Source organism: Vidua chalybeata, chromosome 2 (assembly GCF_026979565.1).
Source record: "Vidua chalybeata isolate OUT-0048 chromosome 2, bVidCha1 merged haplotype, whole genome shotgun sequence".
NCBI classification, from domain to species: Eukaryota; Metazoa; Chordata; class Aves; order Passeriformes; family Viduidae; genus Vidua; species Vidua chalybeata.
Window position 1 is genome coordinate 13,107,666 of NC_071531.1, and position 27,512 is coordinate 13,135,177.

Genomic DNA, 27,512 nt, shown 5'->3' on the forward strand with positions numbered 1-27,512 from the left:
TCATAAATCAAACAATGCTGTTCAGAGCATTCACTTAAAAGCCCCACCTCAAATCCTTGATTTTTTAAGTTTTATGTAAGTAAGAATAAATTGAAGACTTATTACAACTTGAAATCATAGATTTCCTATCTTCCTTATGGAATCTTTCTCTCAGGTTGTTTTATGTAAATTGTCAAGATTTCTAAATGTTAAACTCATTTACTTTCTATTTCTATATTTCTATATATTTCTATATTTCTATACCAATTTAATTCTATACCAATTGAAGTGCTTTACCAGAATTTTACAACATGAAACAATCAGCTTCCTTTACTCTCAGAAACCAAGAAAACCATCAGGCAGTCTTGAATTCTGGAAGACCAGACCATTTAGCTCAACATAAGGTTTAAAAGCCTCTCAGTTTTTCAGGTGTGGAGCCAAATTCAAATGTGCAGAACCCAAAACTTCTGTTCTCCTGGAAATACCATCTTAGAGTACCTGCAGATGATGGCATGGAAGTTCACCTCCAGCTCCTCAGCACCAAATGCAGTCAAGTAAGAACCAGTCAGGAGAAAAGCAGATGGCTGGTTTCTGGTTTGGAAGGCTGGGTTTGTTTGTCTATGTTAATCTACCTGTATTCTGGCAGAGACATTCCAGCAAATTCTAGTTTGCTGACCAAATGCTTGTCAGCTGGAAAATTTCCAAGCACAGCAGCTGCATGGCACGCTCTCTTCACAGCAATGAGGATGCAGCTTAAATGTGGAGCAAGAAAAGCATAAATAGTCCCCTTTAAACTAATAAAGTAATTAAAAATTCCTGCTTAATCCTGCTACCTTTGAAAGGCAGCACTGACAGCCAGGTGAGCTTCAGGAGAATCCCACTCCACTTCTGCCAAAGCTCTGTCCCAAAGCACTCACCTCTGGTTTCAGAACAGCCTTCCTGCAGGCCTGGCACACGGGGCCACTCCGGGAGAAACTCAGCGGAAGCCGACGGGTTCGATTCTGGCAAGTTGGCTCCTCGCATATTAACCAACCCTGCAGAAAGGCATAACACAGAAAAAAATCATTTTTTACCCTAAATGTAAGTTATTACTTGTTTTATTCCACCTAAAAAATGCATCCTAGTCAAGGAAGAAAAATATCCCAACTTTAACATCCTCTGTGAATCTGATACTGTAATATGTATGAAGAGATGAAGGTCCTTCAAGGACCTTGTTTAAACACAATTAATGGCAGACAACAAAACTGGGGTCTTCTTGCATCAAAATCCCACACTATGCACACTGCAGTCATCCCTTCTTTGAAATATACCAAAACCTCTGCTCTTCTCTTCTCCAGTTACAAAAACACTAACATACAACGGAAGTATTTTATCCAGCTATGTAGACTATTCAGCAAGATACTCCACTCCATTCAGCAAGACTTGTAATAAATTAAATATTTAAGTAAAATGCCATTTCTTCGCTTGCACTTTAGAGGGAAGAAATACTTTTCTGTTTTCTGATGGCAGCCAGAAGCTTTCCTTTCTTCTTCTTTTTTAAGGTGTTGTGTTTTTTTTTTTTTTTTTTTTTTTTTTGTTTTGTTTTTTTGTTGTTTTTGTTTTTTTTTGGTTTTTTTTTTGGTGGTTTTCTTTTTGTTTGTTTGTTTGGGGTTTTTTTTCAGAAACCTTCCAAGATTTCAACATAAACTGATTAATTTAGGAAAAGCTAACACTTTGCTGAGTTAAAATGAAATAAAATCTGAGCCAATTTGCTCTATGTCAGCTCAGGGAGACAATGCAAAAGGCTTCTCTTAAGAGTATGCAAGAAGGAATGATTCCAGAAATGGTAAGGATGAACTTTTCATACCAGGTTCAACCATAAGCTAAAAACAATGCCACACCTCATCCCTAAGAACCACCAAGAGAAGATACTTAAGGAATGGCAAAAGACAAAGGACACTGTAAAACTCTTCCAAAGATTTTCCCAGCTTTTAGAAATACCTCAAGGACGACCTGAATCACTGTCTCTGTATTCAGTGGTGACTGAATTAATGCATTAATGAGCCCAATGAACTTCAAATGCTTTTCAAACCCATGTAAACTTTTAGCATCTGCAACATCCTGCAGAACAACTATAAACGACATGGAAAAAGTACTTTATTTTTCTTGAAAACACACACACATGCATGCAGCCTCTCTTTTAACGCTTTCTAGATCTTGCATCAGGAGAGACTAGGAATAATCATTCTGCATTCACCTTCTTTGTGCCACTCATGATTTTACAGACCTCCATCACATCACCTTCAATCAAAGTCTTTTCCAAACAGCAGTTCTAATTTACTTAGTTGTTCCTTGCCTGGAAACCACTCCAAATCTTGGTTGCTCTTCTCTGAATCTCTCTCAAGTCTTTTTGGAAATGAGGGAGTGGTGGAAAATGGGACAAGTGGAGAGGGACATGAAACCAGTACTGCACACTGTATTCCGGACACTGACAAACATGAATTTATACAGGAACAAAATAGTATTTACCGTCTTGTTCTCTGCTCCTTTCTCTCCTCAATGTCTGTCTGCCTAGAGCACACTACTAAGCATTTGGACATTGAGAAGTCATATGCAGAAAGATATTTATTATTTTTCAAGAATTATATTCTTCCCTACTAGGTCAATACATATATTGGACAAAAATTAAGATTGGGTTTTTAGCATTTCCTCACTTCACCTTACTTGGCAGAGCATTTAAGCTTGTGTTGTTAACTGAGACGTCTATTTAGTGTTCCTGCAACTCTTCTCAAGCAGTTCCTGCTTTTACCACCCTGAGCAGCTCAGCCCTGTCAAACTGCATTTCAGACTATTGGCTGGTGATGTCTGTGCTGGGAATAGTGACTGGTTATTTTTGCCTGTTTCCAAATTTTCTGTTGCTCCTTTTGTTGCACTGAAGTTAAATCCACCCATACTTGGATCCTAGTACTTTGACAGAAATGTTATTAATCAGAGGACAACTCAAAACATTGCTTTCTTCCATTCTCACTAGCTCTTTGACAAGAAGTCCCAATGTTATGCTCTGGCAATGACATCTACCTAATTTCCACTTGTATTTCAACTTAAAAATATATTCTATAATAATTTCAGAAGTGCTCAAGGACTATTTTAGTTTTTCTTTACCTTTTTAAGATGAAACCTCAATTCCTTTCCAAAAAACTCCATTTATTCCAGAGACCTCTCCTCTTTCACCATTTTTACAGCCATGCCATATAAGTATTATCCTACTTGGTGCCAAATCTATCAAAACACTTCCTGCTGCCCCTGCAGAGCAGAGCTTTTATGTCCATGTGGGCAGACCAGAAAAACTGTGTGGAGAACATCACGGCAATGTATACAGCACTTCCTGAAGTGAGTGTTTAAGCCATAGTGCAGGAATGGAAAGAGTGTATTTACGTATGCAGTTAGATTCATTTCACCCAACTCTGACATCTAAAGCCTGATACCCAGTTTAAGCTTATCCATTATTATCCATTACCTAACCCTATGATCCACTTATAGTATACTGAGGAAGAAAAAAGCATCTCCAAAAGCAATTCACCTAACAGATTTTGGGATGAGGAAATCCCCCCTGTTCCAAACCCTCTTAATAAAGTAAGGGGTTTTAGAAACAGTATGATCAGTGTATCGGATCACTAAGTGTGAACTTTATTGTTATGTAGATCAGAAATGTAAATCATGACATTTGAAACTGCACACTGAGAAAATGTCAAGAATTCAAACACCTGTTATTTGCTCTCTTGCACAACTGTTGCCCTAGCAGTCCTAGTACCACTTTCTTTGTCATATACAATTTATTTATAACAAATACTTTAGAACTAACATTAGCAACATAAGACACTGCTCACCAAGACTGAGCTACTTCATCAACACATGGTTTACTGTGAGAAATCCTGACTTAGGGCCTGACCTAACAGACACCTGACCTGTGTCTTCTGAAGTCAGCAGGCACAAATGAGCCTCAAGTGAAAAAGACAGGCCTTGGCTTTGGTTTTGCAAATGAACCCGAGATTGCCTCTAAAAGAGGTGGGTCTTTATTATGTTGTGCCACACTGATTAAATAACTCAGTTTAAACAGATATGGAATAGCCTTCTGCCAAAAAAAAGCTACTCAAGGATAGCATTGAGATCTTCAGGCACTCACCTACATGAGTACCAAGAATATAATTAGAGCCAGTGTGAGGGAAAAATCAAAAACATTTTTGTAAGGATAATGATGTCTCACATATCTTGCATTAAGTTAATTTTTTAGAGACAAAAGACATGCTCTATTTGGAAATTTGTTTATTCTCTGGCATCTCTACCTCCTATAAAACATCTGGCAGCAATCTGACATAAACAGCACCTTAAAATACACAGCCAGGCAGGGGGAGGTGTGGAGAGTGTCCCCACCCATTCCAGAACCCTCCTGTTGAAGAGCATAATTTTTTTTAGCTGTAACTATGAAAAGATTCTGTGTGCACAAAGAGAACATTCATGACTCAAAACATATTAAATGACTTCATCTGAACTTTGAAGCAATTTGTTATATTAGAAAAACAAATAATGGAAACTGCCAGATAGTAAGATATTTTGTTAGGGAATGCAAGTGCAACTGAAAAAACAAAGCCTGGAATGGGAGCAGCATCCCAGCTTCAGCTGAACAGAATACTCAAAAATAGACAACCATGAAAATAATGTAGGATAAAAGTAACTGTGTTTTCTGCCACCTATTGGCCTTTTTAGCTAACAATTATGAAACAAAGGACTTACAAGGTACAGCTTCTACTGTCTTATAAGGGAATGCATAGAAGATCCTCTCAAACTACCACTGAATTTGAAGCAAGTTTCTTTATGCAATTGTTTCAGTCTAATGCAGTCACTGTTGAAGAAAGCACTGGGAGGTTCTGCTGGTCCCAAAAAACAGGTGAAATAAGACTGAAAACTCCCGATTAAACTCAAAAGCATAGCTTAGGATAAAAATAACTACTCAACAGCTTACTATTATGCTTGTTTTCAGCTAGTAAGAAATCATGACCAAAACATGTACATTTTACTGAGCAGTATATTTCTCAATAAACTATATTCAAGAAATTAAGATTTAAGTTATTGCCTACAATAAAATGCCCAAATGTGTTGAGTAGATACTAACAAACTGGATGTCACTTCAATTCATACAGAAAACAGTTAATGTCATTTGTATAGACTTCCCACCAGTTATAATTAACAGTAAAGAGGTCTTTTCTTCTTTGTCACCTTTCTATTCAGGCCTTATTTGCGTTTGTTTGTACTTGCTATCTGTTAATCTCTCGTAACAAATGACAATAATAACTGTTGCTATTATGCATGGAAATTAAACATGTAGATAACTGTGTGAAGGGAGTTATTTTTGAAAAAAGCAGTATCAGAAACATGTAGCTCTTTATGTCTCCTGTTTTGCTTTGATAATTAAGCCATAGCCTTGATTTCTTTTAAAAAAAAAAACTTTTCCATGGTCATGCATGTTGCAATCAAATTCAATACATGCATTATGTTCTGATTCAATCTGTTCAAGTGCATTATTGTTAACCCTTATTTGATCCATGCCTGTCATCTTCACTGACCAAACAAAACCAATCCATTTCCCAGCAGCTATCACTGAGTCTGTAAATTAATTTGTAGTACATCAAACAAAATCATAATAGGGAACCTTCAGCTTTGTTCTACTTGGTACCTGCAACACCGTGGGAAATGAAATAAAAGTTGACAGAGGGAAAAAAAAGCAACTAGCGTTTCCAAACATCCTGCCCACAAATGCTTAGTTCATTTTAAAATATAAACTAGTATGTGAAAAAAACCTGAAATACATGCACAATATAAAAGAAAATCCCTGAAGAGTATTAAGTCCATGAACTGTAGCCAATAGGGAGAAATTTGCAAGTCAAAAGTAATTTTTGTTTCTTTGTAAGTCTGTTCTTGAGAACTAGCCTCTCCCATTCTAATGATCAACAAGCATTGGAAATATTACCCCAAAATACAGAGGCAAGCGGTTTTGCAACAGCCTTTCAAACAGAAGTTGCAGGGGTCAACAACATGCACTTACTGAGCTTTATCTTAATAATTTTTACAAATTACATTTGACAATCTAGCTTGGTTGCCTGCTACAGCAGAAGACTGAATGTGCTTCCCTAAGATGCTTCAGTTCTGCATCTGTTCCTGCCTTCAGACAGTCTGGATGCTGAGGCACTACAACACCTTAAAAGTTCATGTGGAATGAAAAAATGTGCTGGTAAAAAGCAGAAAGCTGCAAGCACTGAAAATTATTCAGAAGTCACTGTCAGTTACTTTGGAGTTGAATTTACTTGTCATCCATGCTTGCTTCTCTGCAACCTTCCTCCCCATTGAAGACAATATTAATGTGAATTTTTGAAAATGGGATCTTGGTGGATGATGTCCAGTCTCAGATTGCTGGCATATCTGAGCACATTACACCCCAAACCCACGTCTCCAGCACTGCAGAGCTGAAGTTATCACCTTACACCATCAAACCCACCAGAAGGGAAGCACAGGAATCCAGCCTGAACACAGTGTCCTGGTCAGCCAGCTGAAGCCTGCTCCTCATGTCACTGATCAGCAAACCAGTTTTTGGAAAGCTGAATTTGAGAGACAATACAATGAAGATTTTCTGATCCAGGTACCATTGTGAGTTGCTAATCAGGACACTTTCACTTCATACTGGCCTTTCTTTTCATACTACTCTTACAAAAGGATATTATTTCCACTCATTCCAAGACCAGAAGCTTCAAAACCTGCTTTCCTGACAACATCCATTATTATAGATTGTATTGCCTAACAGGGCAAATCTGGCTGAAGTGGCCTGAAATCCTCTGGAAGGATGAGGTTCCACCTCATTACCGGATACATCATCAAATTTATTGATTTCCCCCAAGCAATATTCAAAGACAGATGATTTTATGAAGTTAAATCAAGCAACATCATGGCAACAGAGAACTTAACTCAGTGACCTGAAAGTTATCAGCTCCAATTGCAATATTTTGTTCCACACGTGTGGTGTGCTCTCCCTGTCTGTGTCTTCTGTAAATAGCTGAGTGTTTGGGGGAACAGACACACCTTCCTAGTAGTAGATAACACGTCAGGAACTAGAACCACAACCTCTGTTTGCATATTCTTTGGCCAGTGGTTTCACTATCAGTAGTAACTACATCTTTTGAGAATTATATAATGATTTTACACTTCCAAAGATGAAAGGTGATACGAATATTGACTTAAAGATGAGCTCTTGCTGTAATGTCAGGAAAGATTTTCTGCTGCGTACCAGAAACCAAATGAAGTAACCAATCTTTGAAGTAATTTCCATTTCTAATCTGCTTTCTTGCCTGTTCAGAACAAAGAAACACTCTTGCAACAATGCATCTGCCCCACCTTGGTGAGATACCAGCAGCAATGGAAGTCTGAATGACAGGGTGAGAACTAGTGTCATGCACTGGAATTTCAGCAGACAAAGCAGACCTGAGTGACACCTACCTGTCACGGCTACAATGCCAAGAAGAAATCCCTTGAGGTCAGGAATGCTACCGTAAGTAGTGAAATAAGACTCTACTAGAAAACTTTACTCAGTAATGTGAATCATGGAATCATTAGCATTGGAAAAGACCTCTAAGCTCAGAGTCCAACCATCATCCCAGCAGCCCAGCTGCCACATCCACAAACCTTTTGAACACTTCCAGGGATGGTGATTCCACCACTTCAGTGAATTTCAGCAGAGTTTAGGTTCCTCAAGCAACACCCCACCTTTTCATGGGGAAACACACCTGATTAAAACCTCAGAGGATGTACTGTTATAAACAAACCAATTCTACTGCTGCTAGACACAAGAAGAAAGTCACAGACTCATTTAACTTTTGAAAGGGTTCTTCCAGATGGAGGACTTGCTGGGGTCAGAGCTGGTACAATCAGAGACACACACTTCTCTGCTGCAGGAACACTGACTCTCTGCAGAGTGAGTCCTGGTGCCTGCCTGCTCTGCTGTAGCTGCTCCATCCTCAATGCCCCTCCAGAGCAAGCACAAAGACATCAGAGCTGCTTGAATGATCTTATGGATGGAGGACTTGACCTGTGAGACTACCAAAGCAGAGCCAGTGTGGCACACTCTGATCAGGAGGGCTCCTCACAGACGACACTTTAAGACATTTGACTTTGTCAAGTCTGTGTGTCCCCCCACAGCCTGAGCAGACACAGCCACTCCTCTGGAACTTGTAGCTACTAATGGAAAAAGCTGGAGATGAGATTATCTGAATTTATGTAAGGCTGGATGAACATAGGAAAGGGACATCTCCTGATATTTAAAAAGCCACCTTATTGTCCCCCTGCTTTTGGGCACAGGAAAGAAAACACTAAGCAAATTCTTCATAAAGGCAAAATTCTAAGATAATTTTGTCAGAAAAAAAAATTTGAGGGAAACAAAAAGAATGTGCTGCCACAGAAGAGCATAATATATGTGGAAAATACATCAGGCTTCCCTTCTTCCCTCCCCCCACAGAAAAATTACCACCATCAGAAATTAAGCCTTTATAAGGAAGGCTTATCTGTTTTGGCATTTTTCCTATCAAGGAATATCTCCTTGATAAGTAATAAAGAGGCACACTATTTACAAGAATCATGCAAACCAACCCTAAAAATGGAGTAATGAAGTTAAAAGCAATGACTGATGCAGAATTCTGGGTCAGCAACTTTTTCAGGACTCTTCAAAGCGTGATATTCTTCCAAGCAAATCAGTTACCAAGCACTAATGAAAACATGAATCTGTGACACCATGTGAAAGATCTCAATTTATCTGCAAAGGAAATCCAGGGGACTTTTGTCGCTGTTGAGCGCGACGGGAACGAAATTACTCCAAGTTAGAAGGCAAAGAGAATGAACTCTGATCTATTTCAAATGCACCGCTCTATATATAGAGAACATTGTGCAGACTAATTTCATTGGTCTTAGAGTAAAAACATCTCACACCACTGGTGGGCAGTGAATGACGCACGGTGGCAGAACATGTCTATAAACAATGTGAATAACAAGATAGATTAGAGAATTATTTACATTCTTTCTCAACTGCTTCCCAGGCTCTCGCCTGGTTAGAAAAACCCTCTCTTTTTCTCTCTGACTGAACTGAGAATATCCACAGGGACTTGCAAAGCTTCTTGCATTAGAGAGCATGGACATATTGAGAACTCCAAGTAGTATATGGAGAGACATTGTGATTGATATATCAGGCATTCCAGCCTTCTTTTCATGTCAACAAAAACTGATGGAGAAGCTCTTTCCACTTCTTTAATATGTTACTACAAAGAGATGAAATCATACTAAACCAAAAGCCCTAATGTTATGTTCAAGAGATCCCGTGCTAGAGAAGAGATATGCCTGAACTCCATCTGAGAATTTTGAAATGTAGAAGAATTTCACAGCAAAGAGTATGTGCAAAGTCTCTATGTCAGGCGTAACTGAAATTTCAAAGTCAAAAACATTTTAGAACTAAGTTGAAATATTTGTACTTCAATTTGAGTATATATGACAAAGATGATTTTCAAGAATATTTTAAGGTTTTATACCACTGTAACATTTAATCACCTCTGAATAACAAATTCTTCGATATTTTACAGACTCTTCAAATAAATTGTTTCATAAAAGGAACTGGGTCAAGAGTCCACTATTGATGCTAGCTGACTGGAGCTTTTCTCTTTTTATTTTAAGTGGAATAGGTACCATGTTAAACATATTGCCAAGCTTCTTGCAGCTGAAAGATATTGCAGCATATGCTTAGAATAGTGAAACATCTTAGGTTAGCATGAATTCTTTATACATTTACCCTACAGCTTCAATCTCTTACCCAGGAAATGCTGATTCTATGTTCTATGATATTTTCTTAGGTGGTGTGTACATTTTGGCAATGCAAATAGTTTTAGTAGCTATTATAGTAACAACAGCTGAAATTAGTTCATGACATTTATACATAAAGCTAACTATAATGCATTAAGAAACCTGATCACAGATTCAGCATGGTATATGACTATTCAGATCACAAGAAAAGGACCTATTTTATCAACTCACTGTTGGCCATTGACTTCATATTAACTTTTCTTTTTCTGTACAATAAATACTGTAGCTAGCTTCTCATCCAGAAAAAAATAGGTTACATTTCCCAGTAAGAGTATTTTTAGTTTGATGCTACCTGATCATCCAATTTAGGGAAAACGTAAACAGTGACCACAGCATTTCACACTCCATTTCATGCTGCCAATGGAAGTTGGACGATATGAATTCAATTGCTTTTCTAAGCATTTCCTTATTTTCAGAGCTTCTTGAATTTTGGCCTATATAACTGGTCAGAATTCAGCTGTGGGATAGAGTGGATAACAAAAACTCATATAAAGAAAGGAAATTCCTTTCCTGGAAGTTGACTCTCCTCCTCTAGAATTCCACATTATCTGGGCTGATGAACAGACACTCTTGGGAAAAATACAAAACTGTCCTGTTAAATGAAAGATGAAATGAAGAAATATGCTTTTTTAAGTGAAAGAAGTACAGGTCCTGGAGAAGACTGGTTATATATCCAGTATTATTATCACATGACCCACATTAAAGGATGCTATCAACCAGTAACTTCCTAGTGGAAGGCAAATGATCACTTTAAAACTCGGTGCTGGCAAAAGAGAAAGACTCCCACTCCAAAATACTCCTGTTCTCAGAGATACTTGTGTCTGTTGTCCCAGTTCCCCACTGGAAAACTGACACCCCAAAGGCACCTGGCATCAATGGGAACTACACTTTCACAGGACTAGACGGAAGGTCCAAAGCAACTACACAAACTGCAAGTGAAGACAATGTAGCTACACTGACTTGCTACCTTAAAAGAAAGCATGAATGAGGACATATATCCAAAATATTCCCCTTCAGATTTTATGGAAAAGGGCCATAAATTTGAGAGGATTTAACCCACAAGAAAATTCTGTCCCATAGCAGAATTTTAGGAGTTACTTCTGAACTTGTATATCTCACAGTCCAATCAGCAATGCATCACTGTTGTGAGGCAAAGTCAGCCACAGAAGATCAAATGCCTGTTTAGAGGCTACCAAAAATGCAAGTCTGTAGAGTTTCAAGAATGGTATTTTGTAAATCTGAATATTTCAAAATAATAGAAATTGAATTGCAATCCATAACTGAAAAAAAAAATAAAAATGAGGAAACTATCTAAGATCAAAAGAAAACGTCATTATTTTCAAGGAAATATTGTTCAGCATGGTCATACCAGTTTTATCACTAAAAGAATTGGAGGTGTGTGTATGTGATCAAAGAAAGAGATAACTGAAGAAGCAAGAAATGCACCCTAGCCTTCCCCCTTCCCCCAAGAACTGAAACACTCAAGCTAACATAAAAAATGTTTTAAACAAAATTATCAAACAAGACATAAGGGAAAAATATCTTGTAGGTCAATGTAAGAGTTTTACATGTTATTAAAAATTGATTTTTTTTAAGATACCTTTAGATGTACAGTCATATGTCATTTCATAGAAGTTATTTGAAACTTATTGATCTCATTCGTGCAAAGCCCAGGCTCCATCATCAGTCTGCTGAAAGGATAATAGAGCACTCCAAACCCTTGTGATAGATTTGATGCAAACAGTGGCCCTCATTTTAGCACACGTAATAGCACCACAAGTGGACAAATTCCAACTTTAACAGTTGTACATTACAAACTAAATTAGCAAATATGTTCTGCTTTACTTCACATCAAATCCAATACCTTGGTCTTCTTACCTTCACTAAAATAAGGTTCTAGGCACCAAAACACGCCACAAAAGATTAAAATCTCAGGCTAACACACCACTCACAAAGAGACCCAGCTATTACTAACAATTTTATTTCACTTAAGACAAACTGAAAACAGCTAAAATGGACTTTGAGCAAGCAACTGAGAGAAGACATACTTAAAATGACTACACATGGAAAACTAAATTGAGAAAAGGATCAGTGAAAGAAGCCTTACGGATTTCTGCACCGAGAGTGAAAACCGCTAGAAGGATATTTAAGTCCATTCTGCCAAAATACTCTCCCTATTCACACAGCTCAAAGGAAGCCATATTCTTAGGCTACAACAGGTCACAACTAAGTACAGTACCTTGCTTCAGAAAGAATTTTGCTTTGTCTGTCAACTATCAACAAAGCACAAAAAGCTCATACAGCCCATCCATGTATTGCTTGTCAAGGAATCTAGCAACATACAAACAGTAAGAACTCAAAAGATTTCCTAAAAACTATGCCTCTAGTTTGGTTAGAAAGCTAAAAACACACTACTGCCCCCAAATACGACACGATTCTGTTAGCTTCCTTCTCCCCTCAAATTTTTGTACAGTCCTTGAATTTTTCAGATTTGTCATGCTGAACTTCCTGCAAGACATCAGATGTAAGATAGAACACACAAAGGCTTTGCTCATATACATGGCACCTACAGTAAGGTTCATCAACTCTAGTATATATATCAAGCTGGTAAAGAGACAAAAAGATTGTTTATGTGAAGCATTTATCTTTGCAATATGGTTATGAACATCTCTGAATACTGAAGGAGTTAACAGAGTTCCAAAAACTTTAGAAGTGGTAATATACATGCGTATGTAAGTTCAGAGGAGCTCAAAAGAGTTAAAGGTAATGGCAGAGAAAGGGGTCTCAAGAGTCTGGTCACCTTAAACTAGGGAACTTTAAAGCATCACTAAGCAGTGTTTGTTCATTTAAGTTTAATTATTTTCTCCTTGAGAATGGCACTAATGAAACTGAATATCTTTCATGGTTTTGAAGAGCAGTCTGAATGGTCTGCAAACAGGACTGGGGGCAGACGAGAGAACTGGCTGAGCCAGGGGGTTGCTAGGTGATGCAGAATGTAAACCCACAAACTTGTTCAGGTTTACTTTGCTTTCATGCTGCTCTCACACAGGCTCTCCAAAGTTTTAAGAATTAATTTCCAGGTAGCTATTTAAAAAAAAAACAAGAAGTAGAAATAATTAAAAAGGAAAACTCCTTAATCCTCCTCACCTCTTCCCTCCCTTCCCCTGCCACCCCCTCAAGAATGATAAAGGAAAGACAAAAGGAAATTCACAGAACTAAAGTGCAGGAAACCATTCCCTCTATATACTTGTATTTAACTGCTGAAGACTGATCATTATGAAAAACTTCTAATATTTTCTGCGTGATTTTTGCTTCTGTAAATGTAAATAAAAATGAATTCTGGAACAATACATTGGGCCTTTGAAATATTTAAACCGAATACACAGTCTTATTTACTAACATTTCCACCACAGATTACAAAAGCAAACTTTTCAGTCCAGCCATGTGTTTCTACCTCCACCCTTTTCAGAGCTGTGGTTATTTTTTTTTTTCCCCTAAAGTATCTGATCAGAGATTGTCCGGTAAGAGCACTTTATTAGATCATCAGTCAGAGGGTTTTACAAGCACCAAGAGCTATGGGCTCAAATGCAGCACATCAGTTTTAATAGCCGAAGGTCTAATAGTAAACTGCAGATACTGCTGAGAACTTTCCATGCACTGAACTCTTGAAAAAGCACCATCTCTCAAGCTTAAATGCAGCTGCCTCTTTCAATGCCGCAAATGGGTAAATTTGACAAAAAAGCCACCATTAAGACTACATGAAAGGCTCAAGACAACATCCTTTCAATGCTTTGTACTTCAGTAATCAGATGTACTTACTCACCCCCTCCCCCAAACCCGATCAAGAACTATTTCTGAATGGTAGGAAATAATTCCACTTTGTACATCTTTTAGTTAATCAAGACTTTCTATTCAGCAATTTGACCTTTTGTTCAAAACAGGATTATCAGTTTTTTCGCCAGTTACCAAGGGCGACTCGCATGGTGAACATAATTGCAATAATTTGCAAAACACCATGGCAACCCACATTACAACTAGGTAAATACTGGTCTTTTGTGCTACATTGTTATTTTCAGAGATGCTGAAGTCAAAGAACGAATGACAAATGAACACAAAATTTATATTTGCTTTGTCTCAAAAGAGAAGAAAATTGATAACAAGAATTGGGGGGAAACCGACTACAGCTGTAATTTCTAACTTGATTAATTAGGATGGTAACAGTCCTTAACAGTATATTCAACAAACAGCCCTGACTTAGTCTCTCCACCCACCTCTCTCTCTTTCTACACTACTACCACTAACCCCCACCCCAGACAAATTTTTTCAGCTAGGAGAACAAACAACTCCATTTGCTCTTTTCTTCAACTTAATGGAATCCTTAATTACAGAATATTGTTCTCCTGCTCTTCATTACACTGAAAACTGAAAGTGTGAGAGAGAGAGGAGGAGGAGGAGGAGGAAGACGGTGCCAAGCAGACAGGGTAGCTTACAGTCATCCTCCCTGCCTTTGCTTTTTTTGTCGATAGCAGACCTAAAGATGAGATGGCATTTTTTGTGGTTTTTTTCCCCCCCTCTTTTTAATATTAGCAGCTGTTGTACAGCAAATAATTAAGTAAACTAGTGCTCAAGTTCTCTCCTGGCAGCATAAATAAGACATGAAAGCTTAAGTCAAGTCATGATTAAAATCCAAATCAGAGAGGAAACAGCTGCTTAAAAAGAAAAAAAAATCTCTTAAAATTATCAGACTGGGAGGCTTCTAACAGAATACCTACAGTATTAAAACATTTTCCAATGGATAGAATTATAATATACAATTAAATAATATTTTAAAACTTTATTTCTTTACAACTGTAAAGAACTTATTGTTACAGTATAGTTTACAGTATAGGCTTCTAGTAAGACTCCAAGAAATCACATTAAAATCAAATTTTGAGAAATATCTTGGAAATATAGAGAAATAATTTTGCCTAAGAAAATAAAATTGCTGAAAACAGTATAATACATGTTACCAATGGATGTCACATTGAATTTACTATATTTTACTGGAACACAAGTTCTGTGCTGAGACTTTTTATGCCATGGTCAGCTGACTGAATAGTTGAGAGCTTAATTTCCATGATAACATTAATAAAAACAAGTTATGCCTTTATACAGACCAAATCCTCTCATCAGATGTATGCATATGTTCCTTGTGAAATGCAATGGCACCCTTTAGCAATAGATTTTCACATACAGAGTGGATGAGAAATACATTAAGCTCAAGAAGCCTGCAATCAGAAGCCAGGGTAATCCTCATCTCAGTTCACTGTATGTACAAATCATGTGTCAATTTAAAGGGCCATATCTATATTTTAATTATTTTTAAAGTACTGGATTGCCTTTACAATAAAACAGGCTTTCAAAGTGAAAAAGAGCTACTGTTGCATCCCTATGTGCTGGGAACACTGGAGAGAGTAAGCAGTAAAATGAAAGAGATGAAAACAAAGTGCTGAAGTCAACTGAACGTGGCCTCAGGGTGCTGAAATGCACCACTCCCACTACACAGATCCTCTGTGCTGCTGGACAAGTCACTTCCAGTTCATTGAACAGACCCACAAGCAATGAGAACCTCAGGAATCAGTTTAGGCGCAACTGCAACCTGAAAGTTCTTCAGGCAGTTACTCAGTACTATACACTAAAAAAACAGGTCCTTTGATCCACAAACTGGGCACCCAAACTTATGAACACATTCGATGTTCATTCCTCTATGCCTCATCTCTTTGACAAATAGAAATAATAATTGGCCTGTCACTTAACACACAGCTCTTGTAAAGATGATTTTTAAGAGCCACTTGATCCTGCAGTAAGTGTGCCACAGAAAACTCCAAGAGAAAATAAATAATCCTAGGCAAAGTTTCAGAGAGCACATTCAATAAGGTAAAAGCATCCACCATGCATTGGAGAGAAACAAATACAGACCAGCTGCTCATCTAACAAGTGCTGTCCCACCTGTACACACTAGAACAACCACAGAAAGGGATAACACCATACATAAATGACCTGCATTAAACTTAAGTAAGCAGCATTCATTATATATCTTCAACTTTCAAATGTCCAACTCCGTAGTATCAGGATCTCTCTTCTATTTTGAAATTTTTTAAAAAATCCATTCTTCTTCAAAACAGGGTTTTAAAGGAATACACAGATTTTGCTTCTTGAAATCAACAGAGTAGCCCATAATAACTTTCTATCTTCTCTGAAATCAATGCATTTTGCCCAGTATTCCCCAACAGCAGAGGCAGAAAAATATTTATGAATTGTCTCATGCCTTTCCTTTTCTATTCAACCAATCACATTCCAATATAACTGCTTGGTTTTTTGTGCCCAAATTTTCACAGGCAATCCCCACCCACACCTGCCTCCTCATGCTATTTCAAGCCCATCTGCCCAGCCAAGTGCTCATCCAGCAGATACCATAATTGAATATTCTAATTCAACCAACTTCAGTCAATTCAGCTTCTTTGCTTTTAGTTTCATCTACAGTCACTCGGGCCCAGTTCCAGTCTCATGTGCCATGCTCTAGTAGTCTCTTTTCCTCATCTACAGTCAATTCTTGCAAGCATTTTTGGGTTGGTTTCTTGGTTTTGTAGGGCTTTTTTTGGTTTTTAATTATTAATCATGCCTAGGCCCCTGCTCCACACTACAATTTTTTCTTAAAGTTTTTTAAAATTATCAAATCTAGATGGATTTTCTTAGGATGACAATAGACAACCATCAGAAAGGAAGAAAGAAGGATAAAATATCTACTCTTCCTCATAGTCAAATGTTAAAGACTTCAAAGCCATAGCACCTACATTTTGGGTGTGCAAGGTCACCTGAACAACATTAACACTGCTTTTACTGCAATTTATTTTACTGTCTTAAAATAAGCAAGTGATTATAATTCAAGCATGACTTTGGGCTTCAATTGAACTGATTTATATCACATCAGATTTCCCCTCTCAGGACCTCACTAGGCAGGTTCATATACCAAGATGTCTACATTTAAACTCCAACTTACCTTTCTTGGAGCTTTGATTTGGAATAGTTAAACCAAATCAGCAACACACTTTATTCTGAGATAATCAACATACTCTGCCCTACTTAATTCCACCTTAAATGAGACTTTTCTTCCTGCTACCATTAATTAAACTAAGCATCAAGCTTAGTTTAAAAAAATCTCAAAAAACCTTTTGTGAAGTATTATGGGATGGTCAGGCTTCCTCCTTGGCTTCTCCTGAGGCTTCCATTTTTGTAATTCCTCTCAACACTTGCCCAGAACTCTTTCCTCCAGGCTCCTTGGGTTGCTCTCAAACTTTGCCATAGACCTGCCTATTCTTTTTGAAGAAGAGGGCTCTTGTTCTGCCTCCCTACTGACTTTGACTTAATTTGCCTTTCCCACTACTGTCAGACTGAATAGTTCTTCACTTCTTCAGAAGGGACTGGTGCTCATATCACCTCAATGTTAGTAACAAATGCTTTCTGAGGAATATCTCCATACATGGCACACCATCTGCTCCAGATACAGTCTGGATATGGAGACAAGAGGTCAAAGGGAGATGGAATTTTGAGAGAGTTTATATCCTTTTTATTAATAATTAAGAATTTCAAAGGATTATAAACTGAGTGTATCAGCTACTTACTATAAAGAACTGATCTCCTGCAGCCAAGTGAAGTCAGGAAGAAACAACAGCATCTCTGAAGAGCTGTTGTGGATTAGTTGAAGAAAAAACATGTTTAATTTAATTTTGAAAAAATCTTAATCCATTGTAAGTTAAAATTTCAGCCAAGACTCAACTTTAGACAAAACTGGCATTCAAAATAGCAAGACAGACACCTAAAATGTGGCAATACTTCAAAATTTTAAAACTTAATTTTTCAGAACTTATACCATGTAATACATGGTAATTTTTATTAAAATCTGCTTTGAAGCTAGTATGAAGAAAATTAGAAGGACAAGGGTTCAGGAAGAACACAGTAAAAAGAAGGGTTTTTTTTGTGTTGTTTTTTTTAAAACCTCCTAAACTATTCTGGACACCAACTAAAGTAACCAGATGGACCTTTAAAATTGATGTTCCTGTGTAAGCATTAAAAAAAAAGCCAACTCAATAGAAATAAAGGCCTGTCATAAACCCACTGAACTAAAAAACATGAGAATGGAGAAGAGACTGACTGTTTTCTGTTGCTTCTGGTGACAGACACAGAAAGCAAAATAACACATTTCTGTTGTGTTTGTTTTTAACCTAACACTCAAAATTTTTATTTAGTAAATCACATTCTGTAAGAACGAGCTGCATAAATTCATCATGTAAAGGATGATCCTTCAAATTCATTATGCTTCTGTTTTTTATAAAGGTTAGCTGCCACCAAGACCTGCAAGGCCCTTAAAGCCAACAGCTCAATACTGAAATTGTATGGCCCAGGAGAGCTTTCCAACTGCAAGCTCTTGAGAGCAGAACAGGTTACTTGTTACATGCTGTCTGCTAGACAAAAATCTTGCTGCTATGGTGTAGGTTCTTTGAGTTTGTAGTAGACATACCACACATGTTGCCCCAAGTCTCTAGATTTTCTAAAATCTAGAGAATATTTAATTTAAAATAAAAAAATCAGAATTTCATTATGACAGGTAAAGAAAAATTAAATGTCTGGAGTAGAAGACTGTGACTACTTAGGAACTAATGTTATGACCCATATTTCATACGGGTAAAAGAACAACTTTAAAGTCCTAAACAACTAAACAACTTGAAAGTCCTCTCTCTTAAGGTAAGGAAAATTACAAGCAAATTTTAACTTGCACATATAAAATATAAGTATAAAAAAAAGAAGACTGGAAGTTGACAGCTGCTAACATAAATCAGAAGTTTCCCAAAGCAGAACACTAATAAGGAAAATTAGGTATTACCTAAGAATGTAGAAACAAAGCAATAATGTAATGGAAACAAAAAAGAGTTTACAGCAGAAAAAACCAGAAATGCAACATTTCTCTGTATTTTGGAAAAGCACAGTAACAGCATAGTAGCAAATAAGGATGAAAAACTATGTTCTGCTTTGCTAACAAAACAATACTTAAGAGGCCCTCAAAATTCAGCATATTCATAGAACAAATGCTGGAACTCAACAGTCCTGTCAGTCAAGACGATGTTACCTGCTGAACTTGCCAACCTTCAAAGCTGCCTCAAATGACTGAGACCCAGTATCAACCAAAATGACAAATTTCCTTGAAATAGTTACAAATCAGAACAATCCATGTAACTATTTCCACGTATCAGTCTAACATTAACCTGAGGAGAAATAACAGAAATACTGATAGAGACTTTAAGTGACCAAGAATTTAAGAACAGGAATGGAAATTAACAACAGTCAATGTATTATATAGAAAAACCTCAAACAAACATGGCAGTTCATTTTTTTTTGTAAGATTACAGGTTTGGTCAAGAACAGCAGAGATGCTACAAATAATCTCTTGAATGACATTTGATTTACTTTCAAAGGACACTGCATTAAATTAGCATTGCACAGTGTTAATGAAGTACACATGAAATGGATTAAGAGGTGCAAAGTTGAAGCATCTCAAAAAATCAATTGTCCATGAGACACGAAGTGATGACAGTCAAGAAAGCATTTGTCAACATGGAATGCAGAGGGATTGTTGCAGGTGTATCAGAACAAAAAGGTTACACTAACTCTTTTTACACCACTAATTAGTAGAAGAGGAATCAATTTAGACAAAATTCACAGATGACAAAAGCAGAACAGCAAATAATGATAAGCATGAAGAAATTGTTTTGGAAAACTTTGTTCATTTGACACAAAATACACATTAGTTCAGTGAAACAAAAGCAACACACTGGGAACAAAGATTACAGTTCACCCCTAAGGAATGGAAATACAGTATGCCAGAAATTACCACCTGAAAAAGAGTCATGGCAGACAAGTTATTCAACATCAGCTTTAAAGGCAGACCTAGCAAGATGTGGAGATGGAATAGTGAAGAACTGAGTATGAGAAATTAGCCAAATTTCTTCAAACACGTGGGTGAGAATAATAGTGGAACACACACAATCCTCGTGGCAAGAGTCAAAAAGAAAAATCAAAAAAACCTGCTATGCCGAAGAGCCATAAACCATGCCTGAAGGTGTTGAAAAAAGAATAAACTAGTCACGCAACAGACCTTGAAGAGCATTCTCTTACCATCACAAAAGGGGATTGAGGGGTCACCTGAGAAAAACAAGTAGGTATATTCATGGGAGAAAAGCAACAGGCAGCACAGTGTACTTGAATCCAGAGAAGAAAGGAGTAACATCAGCCAGTGCTCAGAAAAGCTTGATGGACTGAAAACTGACTCAGTGTGTGGGCCCAGCATGGTGACCAGTGGAACAGAATCTAGTTGGAGACCAGTAAATAGCTGTGTAGCCCTGGGTCCCGTCCCACTCAGATCTTCTACTGATGATCTGTGTGATGGAGCACAGAGCATTCCTGGTGGGTTTGCTGATGGCACACAGCTGGTGAACCTGGACTGAACATGAGCCAGCAAAATGCTTTTGCCTCTCCCATCACATCCCATGTTACCAGCAGCAAGCCCTTTGGAGTGGTTGGCACGATTCTGTCTAGAGATGTACAGCAGGGGAACATGGAGAAGGTTTTGGCAGAACCTCTCCTCTCACCCTGCATTACAAGAAATATGTAAGTGTGAAGTCCACCTAAGCCAGTCCAGATGTTCAAGTACTGCAAGGAAAGGCTGATACACCCTTTGTATGGGCTGATGCTTGGCTCAGGGAAGACTATTATCTTTAGAAAGAGTAATCTGCAGCAGAATGAAGACACCTACACCACTCCCTCATCACCCAGATATTTGTTAAACAGAATAATTTACCTTGACTTCTCTGATTAGTTACCTCTGATCTTTTTGAATTAAATCTTCTTCTCCTCAAATACCTATCTTTAAGGGTGTTTTCCTTTTAAATTTGCTTTAACAAAACTCAGGCATTATTCATTTCTCAAACACTCAAGGAGACAGGAATAGAGACAAATGAGAGAGGTCAGAGGATGGGAAAGGTAAGCAAACAAATTCAAACACTACCAACAATTCAGATTACTTAGCCTATATTTTCATGGAAAAAATATTCCAATTATTTCCCAAATTTCATCAGACAGAATCAGTGTGTGTATACATATATCTGTATGTATTTACATATGTGACACATACCCACAAACACCCACGTAAAATTAAAACTTCCCTTTTTTTGAATTTCTGGGGATGGAAAGTCAAGTCAGGTAACTCATCCTTAGAAAAACAGTGTGTGAAACTTTAAGCTGATATTCCAAGTAGTTTTGTTTTCTTTGATTGGTTTTGATTGGGGCTTTTTTTCAGTTGTGAGGGGTTTTGTAAATGGAATTAAAGATCACATACACACATAATGTATGGGTGTAATAAGTACAGAATACTTTATGTATGTTTTAGAAATATTTAAAGAAATACACTAAGCTAATAGGCCCCCTCTGTTACTATGGTAATAAGCATTTTGTAAGAGGATATAAACACATAAAAGGTGCTTTTACTTCACATTGATACTAATCCACTCTCATATGTAATAAAACATACAAAGTAAAAGAAACTGAAAAAGATAAGCTAAGATTCTAACAATGAATGTGACTTCTTACAAGAAACTTTTTGGAGATTAACAACACCTAATTTTCCATTTTGCTCTAAAGCTGCTGATTTTTAAGGCAGAATTTTCATATAACCCATACCTGAAAAACATAATTCTGGGCAGGTAGCATATTAAAATATTACAGAAATAGTAAAACTAGAAGATATAATACTATAAAGATCTTGGTTTAACTAGCAAACACAACAAAAAAGTTCCCTTAAAGTAACACTTACAGTTAGAACACAGCCATTCATAAATATAATTACTAGTTAAGCAAAGAAAATATATATTGAGAAAATATATATTGAGATGATCCCAGAAAAAAAGATGTGGATATCTTAACCTTCAGACCACTCCTGAAGGGCTCTGATGGCCTCTCTCTCCCAGTGCAGTGAATTCAATGCCAAGCTCACCCATCTGCTACTGCATTTCATGCGGAGACTAGTCCTTAATTTGCCACCAAGATAATTCAACCCAGAGTTTTCATCTCCCGCCTGTGAATCCAGATTTTTTTTCCACAACCTATAAATCATAATTCTACAACTCTATCACAGCAGCAAACACAAAAAGCAGAGCCTCAATTATGTGCATAAATTTTAACTGGTTCTTTGCAAAAGATGGCACACTTGGGAGTTTAACAAGACTCTAGTTACTATGAACTATGAAATTTGATTTCCCTGTTTTCTATCCTCTGTTAATATATAAAAACTGTGCTGCACAGTTTTCTTAATTAAGTAATTTTGTCTGATCCCTCTATTTGCATGATGAAAATATTCAAGATAAAAATTGCAAGATGACAAAATCTTAATATGCAGTTTGGTAAAGTTCTAGTCAGTCCCTGAACTACACGTTTATCTATCCAGTAAAGCTTGTGTTAATGCGATGTAAGAGTTTGGCAAATTCAACTCTAATGGAGCATAAAAGTGCTTTTGCTTGAAAGTGAGATCATTTTTAAAAATTCAAGGCATGATCACTTTTCCCTTTTTTTGCAGGAACAATCTGATACAAGCAGCAAAGCTTAAATAAACTAGAAACATTTCAAATGATCCATAAAGGATTAATAAGCACTGCAGGAAGTCCTATAGGCTCAGCGTATACATTTTCCATCTTTTTCTCCTGCGACAGGCATGACGTGAAATTCTAAACAGAACTCAAGTTTCAAAGTCACTGAATGTGAAGGTCTGCAGCTTTGATACCAGGGTAGAGTGGGGTCACCATCTTGGAATATTTAATTTAAATAGATAACAAAAATATTGATTTTATTAGCATAATAAAGCCCCCAAATTATGGCCCTTCACAAAATTCTTTTTCTAGTCACAAACAGACGAATGGACAAAAGCAAGGCAAAAGGGGTAGTAGTAAGCTACAGGCCACTAATATAACAAGAACAAAATGACAGCTATTATTTTGGCAGAGATAATCTATGCTGAAACACAAAACACACACGCACACAATTTCTTTCAATACAATTTTCTTGTCTTCCCACTGACTTCTATGATTACCACAGAAAGGGTTCTAAACACATTTCTCAATTGAATCTTCAATCAATAACAGTAAAAATTTGAGAAGGGAGATATGGGAAAACATATTATAGCATTAGTACGTGTTTGCAAAACAGACTGAACTTCACAAAATGCATAAAAGTTGAAGAGGAAGAAACATAATAAAAATATATCAGTAACAATGTACCCTATACCTTTACTTTACTGAAATTAGCAAAAAAAAAGCTGAAACTCCAAAATTCAAACAGTAGCACAAATTGCCTCAGAACTTGTCCAAGTGATCAAATTATGTATTTACACTTTTTTTGTTTGCTTGTACCACAGCAAAAATAAGTACCACACTTTTAAATTAAGGAATAATTCTCATTATCAAAATTATAAGAAAACCATCAGATATTCATAAGTACTTCTGAAACAGTGGAAAAGGCTAATAATTTAAAGAATTTACAGGAAGTAATAAAACTTATCTAAATGGAATCTATGTACTGGTATAAGTAGCGTGGTATAAAAGAAATGTTACAAACTTAAGAATGAGATCCCTGCAGAAATCCAAAATAACAAAACTTCTGGGGGAGGTCAGCTTGACCCAAACAGACTCAATTTGCCAGCAAGAATCAAGACTAAATCTAACACTGACATAGGCGAAAAGACAAATAATTCATATCAGAATTGAGAGTTCCTCATGTTGAAAGATGGAAAACTTTAGCCTCTGCTAAGCTTATAAGGCTGTTTACCACCCAGGCTTTCTGTTCAGAGCCAAAACAATCAACAGTAGAAACTGTTTAGGTGACAGTTACATACAAATTGGAATAACTTCTTGCGGGAGTTGAAAATAGAAAAGATTCAGAAATGCAACAGACAAATAGAAAGTCATAAAAGAGCATAAATATAAAAAACCAGCACAGATAATACTGGCCATACTGGGGAGGGGAGGATGGAGAAGAGATGTGAGAATGATAAACGTTAGCTCACAGTAAGAGACTGATGCTGAAAGGCAAAAATTATGCTAAAATAATACATTAATCAAAAGGAAAAGTGAATGAAAAGAAAAAAGCAGAGGGGAAAAAACTGAACAAAGGACTAAAAGAAATCATTTGTCTGTATAAAGGCAGCAGAGAGGCCTTGCTTGAAATGGTGTCTACAATTCTGGGCACGTTACTAAAACCAGACAGAAGAAACCAGTGTAAAGAAGAGCTACAAAACCAGCTCTATAAATAAAAAAGTATGATAGAGTAAATTTTTCCATGGTTATAAACATAATAGACACAGTGAAATAACATCACTTTCTGCTAACATTTGAAAATAAGGAGGAGCAGCTTGAGAAGAACAAACATGGCACAAAGAGTATCAGAAAAAAGGGCAAATTTTGACTAATGGAAAGATTTTTATTACAAATTCTTAGGATTAACAGAATAATAGAAGATTAGTATCAGAAACTGAAAAATGTTTAATAAAGTAGCTGCCCTATGTCCTATCATGTGCAGAGCTAAAAACAATCTACAAGCAATTCTATACTTGAATACTGAGAAAACAGAAGATGAAAAGGATTTTGATAAATAGTTATGGCCTTTGTATACCCATGAAAACCATGGCTCACCTAAGAGAATATCAGAACTTACTGATATTTACCCACCACTATCCTGGCAAAAGAGGAACAAAAGGTGTGCAAAAGACAGTCCCTGAAAACAGAATTTGACAAAGGAAAGCCCACAAATGTGAACAATACAGTATACAGACGATAAACTTGTTGTTTTGTTTACCTTTCTTTGCAATTCAAAATAGAATTGCAGTGAAGCTGAAAAGATGACAAAACTACAGCAGTGAAAAACAAATATTTTCAACTCTTTCAAATAGCCTTTGGAACTCCTTGATACAAAGTGCCAGACAGAAGCTGTATCTGCAGAGACTCGGAGAGTCATACAGATGAAAATATTTCAGTTTTATCAGAAAAGTCATCTGCTAACTAGGCAGTTGTATCTCTTATCAAAAGTTTTACTGGAAAAGTTGTCTTGGAGGAAGTTCTTCAATCATTAAGCTTCTAGCTAATGTTAGAGACCAATACTACACTGAGCAAATCCCTTAATTAAACAAAACCCATAGCTTAGTAGTTAACCATCTATGTCACTGGCCTGCAATGACCCAGCAAACAATAAAAAATTAACCGTTTTCACAGTATCTAAACCAAATTTGAATACTTTATTTCTCATGATCTTCAAACTTGTTTCATCTTCAAAATACATTCGTTTAGGATTGTGGCAGTGCTACAGAAAGCAAGGACTACTGCTGAAAGAAAGCTTTGTCTGCTGCACAGTTTGCAACAGGAGAGAACTGTACTTGCAACACCGGGAGAAAATGTCAGGCAAAACTATGAAATCTGTTATAGGTATGTTTTTCTACCTGCAACCACCCTCACATTCCTGTCCAAATTAACTGCTCATTCAACCTTACAATCCAGTATTATAATACACAAAGAAAATGAATTTTTATTTGCATGGTTTAATTTAATAATGGAACCTCATGTTTCCCATTTCAACTCCTTTTCTGCAAATTATTCTGTCTTACAGCCACATGACAAATATTTACAATTGACCAAAAGAGAGGCAAGTTTAAAAGGTACATGGATGAGGGTAAAGGAAAGAGCAACAGAATTCAGATAGGATTGACTGAAAAGTTCACCTTAAAAAACCCCAAATGCTTCAAAGGATAACGATGACTCACAAATATGGCTCTTCATCACATAGGATGAGACAGAAACAGCTTCTAGGACTACCTTATGAGGAAACAAGTTATCTGTAAATTAATTTATTCATTTATTTAAGGAATGAATGATAATGCATTTCTTTGATTTTCTCTGTGGAACTTTCACATGTAACTGTAGAATTTTATTTTTCAGAACTTTTATTTTTCAGAACATTATCCTTCCCACTACTCAGATAAAATTAATAAGCAATTACAAAGGTGAGGTCTTTTATCTTTTTCAACAGTTGACCAATCTGGCTGTTTCATATAACTAAAAATGCAAAGCTGTTAGGTGTTCAAAGCAGAAATGTGTTTTGCCAAAGGCATTATTAACAATTAATAATCATTACAGAGTGCCTTGTTTACCTGACCTTGTGTAAATTCAGCAGCCTTGTAATTAGACCCATATTTTGCATATTTGTATATTTCCATGCATAGAATTTGACTCACTCACTCATCCATTAAAATTGGCTTGACAGACATAGATGGATAACCAGGGTACAATTTGTATTTACTGGATTATAGAAAATTGGCCAAACAACATGTGAAGTTCAATGAAAGCATATTCTTGTCTTTTGCTTGTGAAAAATGTAAAAGCAATAAAATATCTGAGGCTGGCCCCAAGGTTCTCTGAAGAAGAAGCAGAATTTTGTAATCTGATAGTTTTAATAGAGTTTTGCTCTAAAAAAAGGATGTTGGATTAAGAAACAGAACTAAGAAGAAACAACATTAGGCCTACATCTTCCTTTAGGCAATGCAACTAAGAAATCTTCAGTAGAAAGACCTCCTATAAAAGTGAACATATTTTTCCCATTTAATGACTTTCCAGTAACTTTCTAAGCAGCAGGAAGAATTATCTCACTACTCTCCTGTTCAGAAAAAGTCTTAAAACTTATGTATTTTTAAAGCACTAACCATAATAATTAAATACTTCTTTTAGATATGCTTACATGTTTGAGAATAACAGAAAGGTACAGCAGATCAACTGAGCAACCAGTATGGAAAGCAACAATACAGAACAGAATGGGGAATGAAGGAATTTGTTTACCTCTGTGTGCGTGTGTGTGTGTGCTGGTATCTCGTAAGGTCAGACAACCTTGTCCAGGAAGACATTTTATAGATTTCTTGTGAAGAAAATTACTTTTGTCCAAAAAGTCAAATTAGATGTACTTATTAAATATGTAACACTTAGATTTTTTAAACAACTTTTATGATCCAATGGGAATCATTCCTAAGAGTTCCAAAACACTTAAGAGACATAAAAAGCAAAACTAGGCACTTTGGTGTCTATTCAGGCACAGCTGGAATGTCCTAATAACTAATGAAGTCTGCTAGAATTAATCTGAAGAAACCACCAAGACAGTGGGAGAGGTACATCCCTGACAGTGCTCAAGGCTGGCTGGATGGGGCCCTGAGCAACCTTATCCAGTGGGTGACATCCCAGTCCATGGCAGGGAGGCTGGAACTGGATGATCTTTAGGGTCCCTTCCAACCCAAACCTTTCAATGATTCCATGAGCCTGCATTTTCTTTCACTAACTTACTTATTTTAAGGATTTTGTGCTGCCTCTGAAGGACCTTCCTATCGAAACACAATTTTTAACAGTCTCCTAAGTCTGTGTCATGTTTGGTACAGATAGTTCAGTGACTCACCACAAGGAGAAGGCTGGAAACCTTGCAGCTAAAGAGTTACCTACAAT

At 36.8% G+C, this 27,512-nt stretch overlaps 1 protein-coding gene across 1 annotated transcript in view; it reads right to left on the minus strand.

Annotated features, from left to right (window-relative positions):
* Positions 1-27,512, minus strand: part of POLA1 (DNA polymerase alpha 1, catalytic subunit) — a 183,966-nt gene that overhangs the window by 59,548 nt on the left and 96,906 nt on the right. The window contains 1 exon segment of the mRNA XM_053935948.1: positions 897-1,013. Coding sequence (XP_053791923.1) covers positions 897-1,013 — 117 coding nt within the window.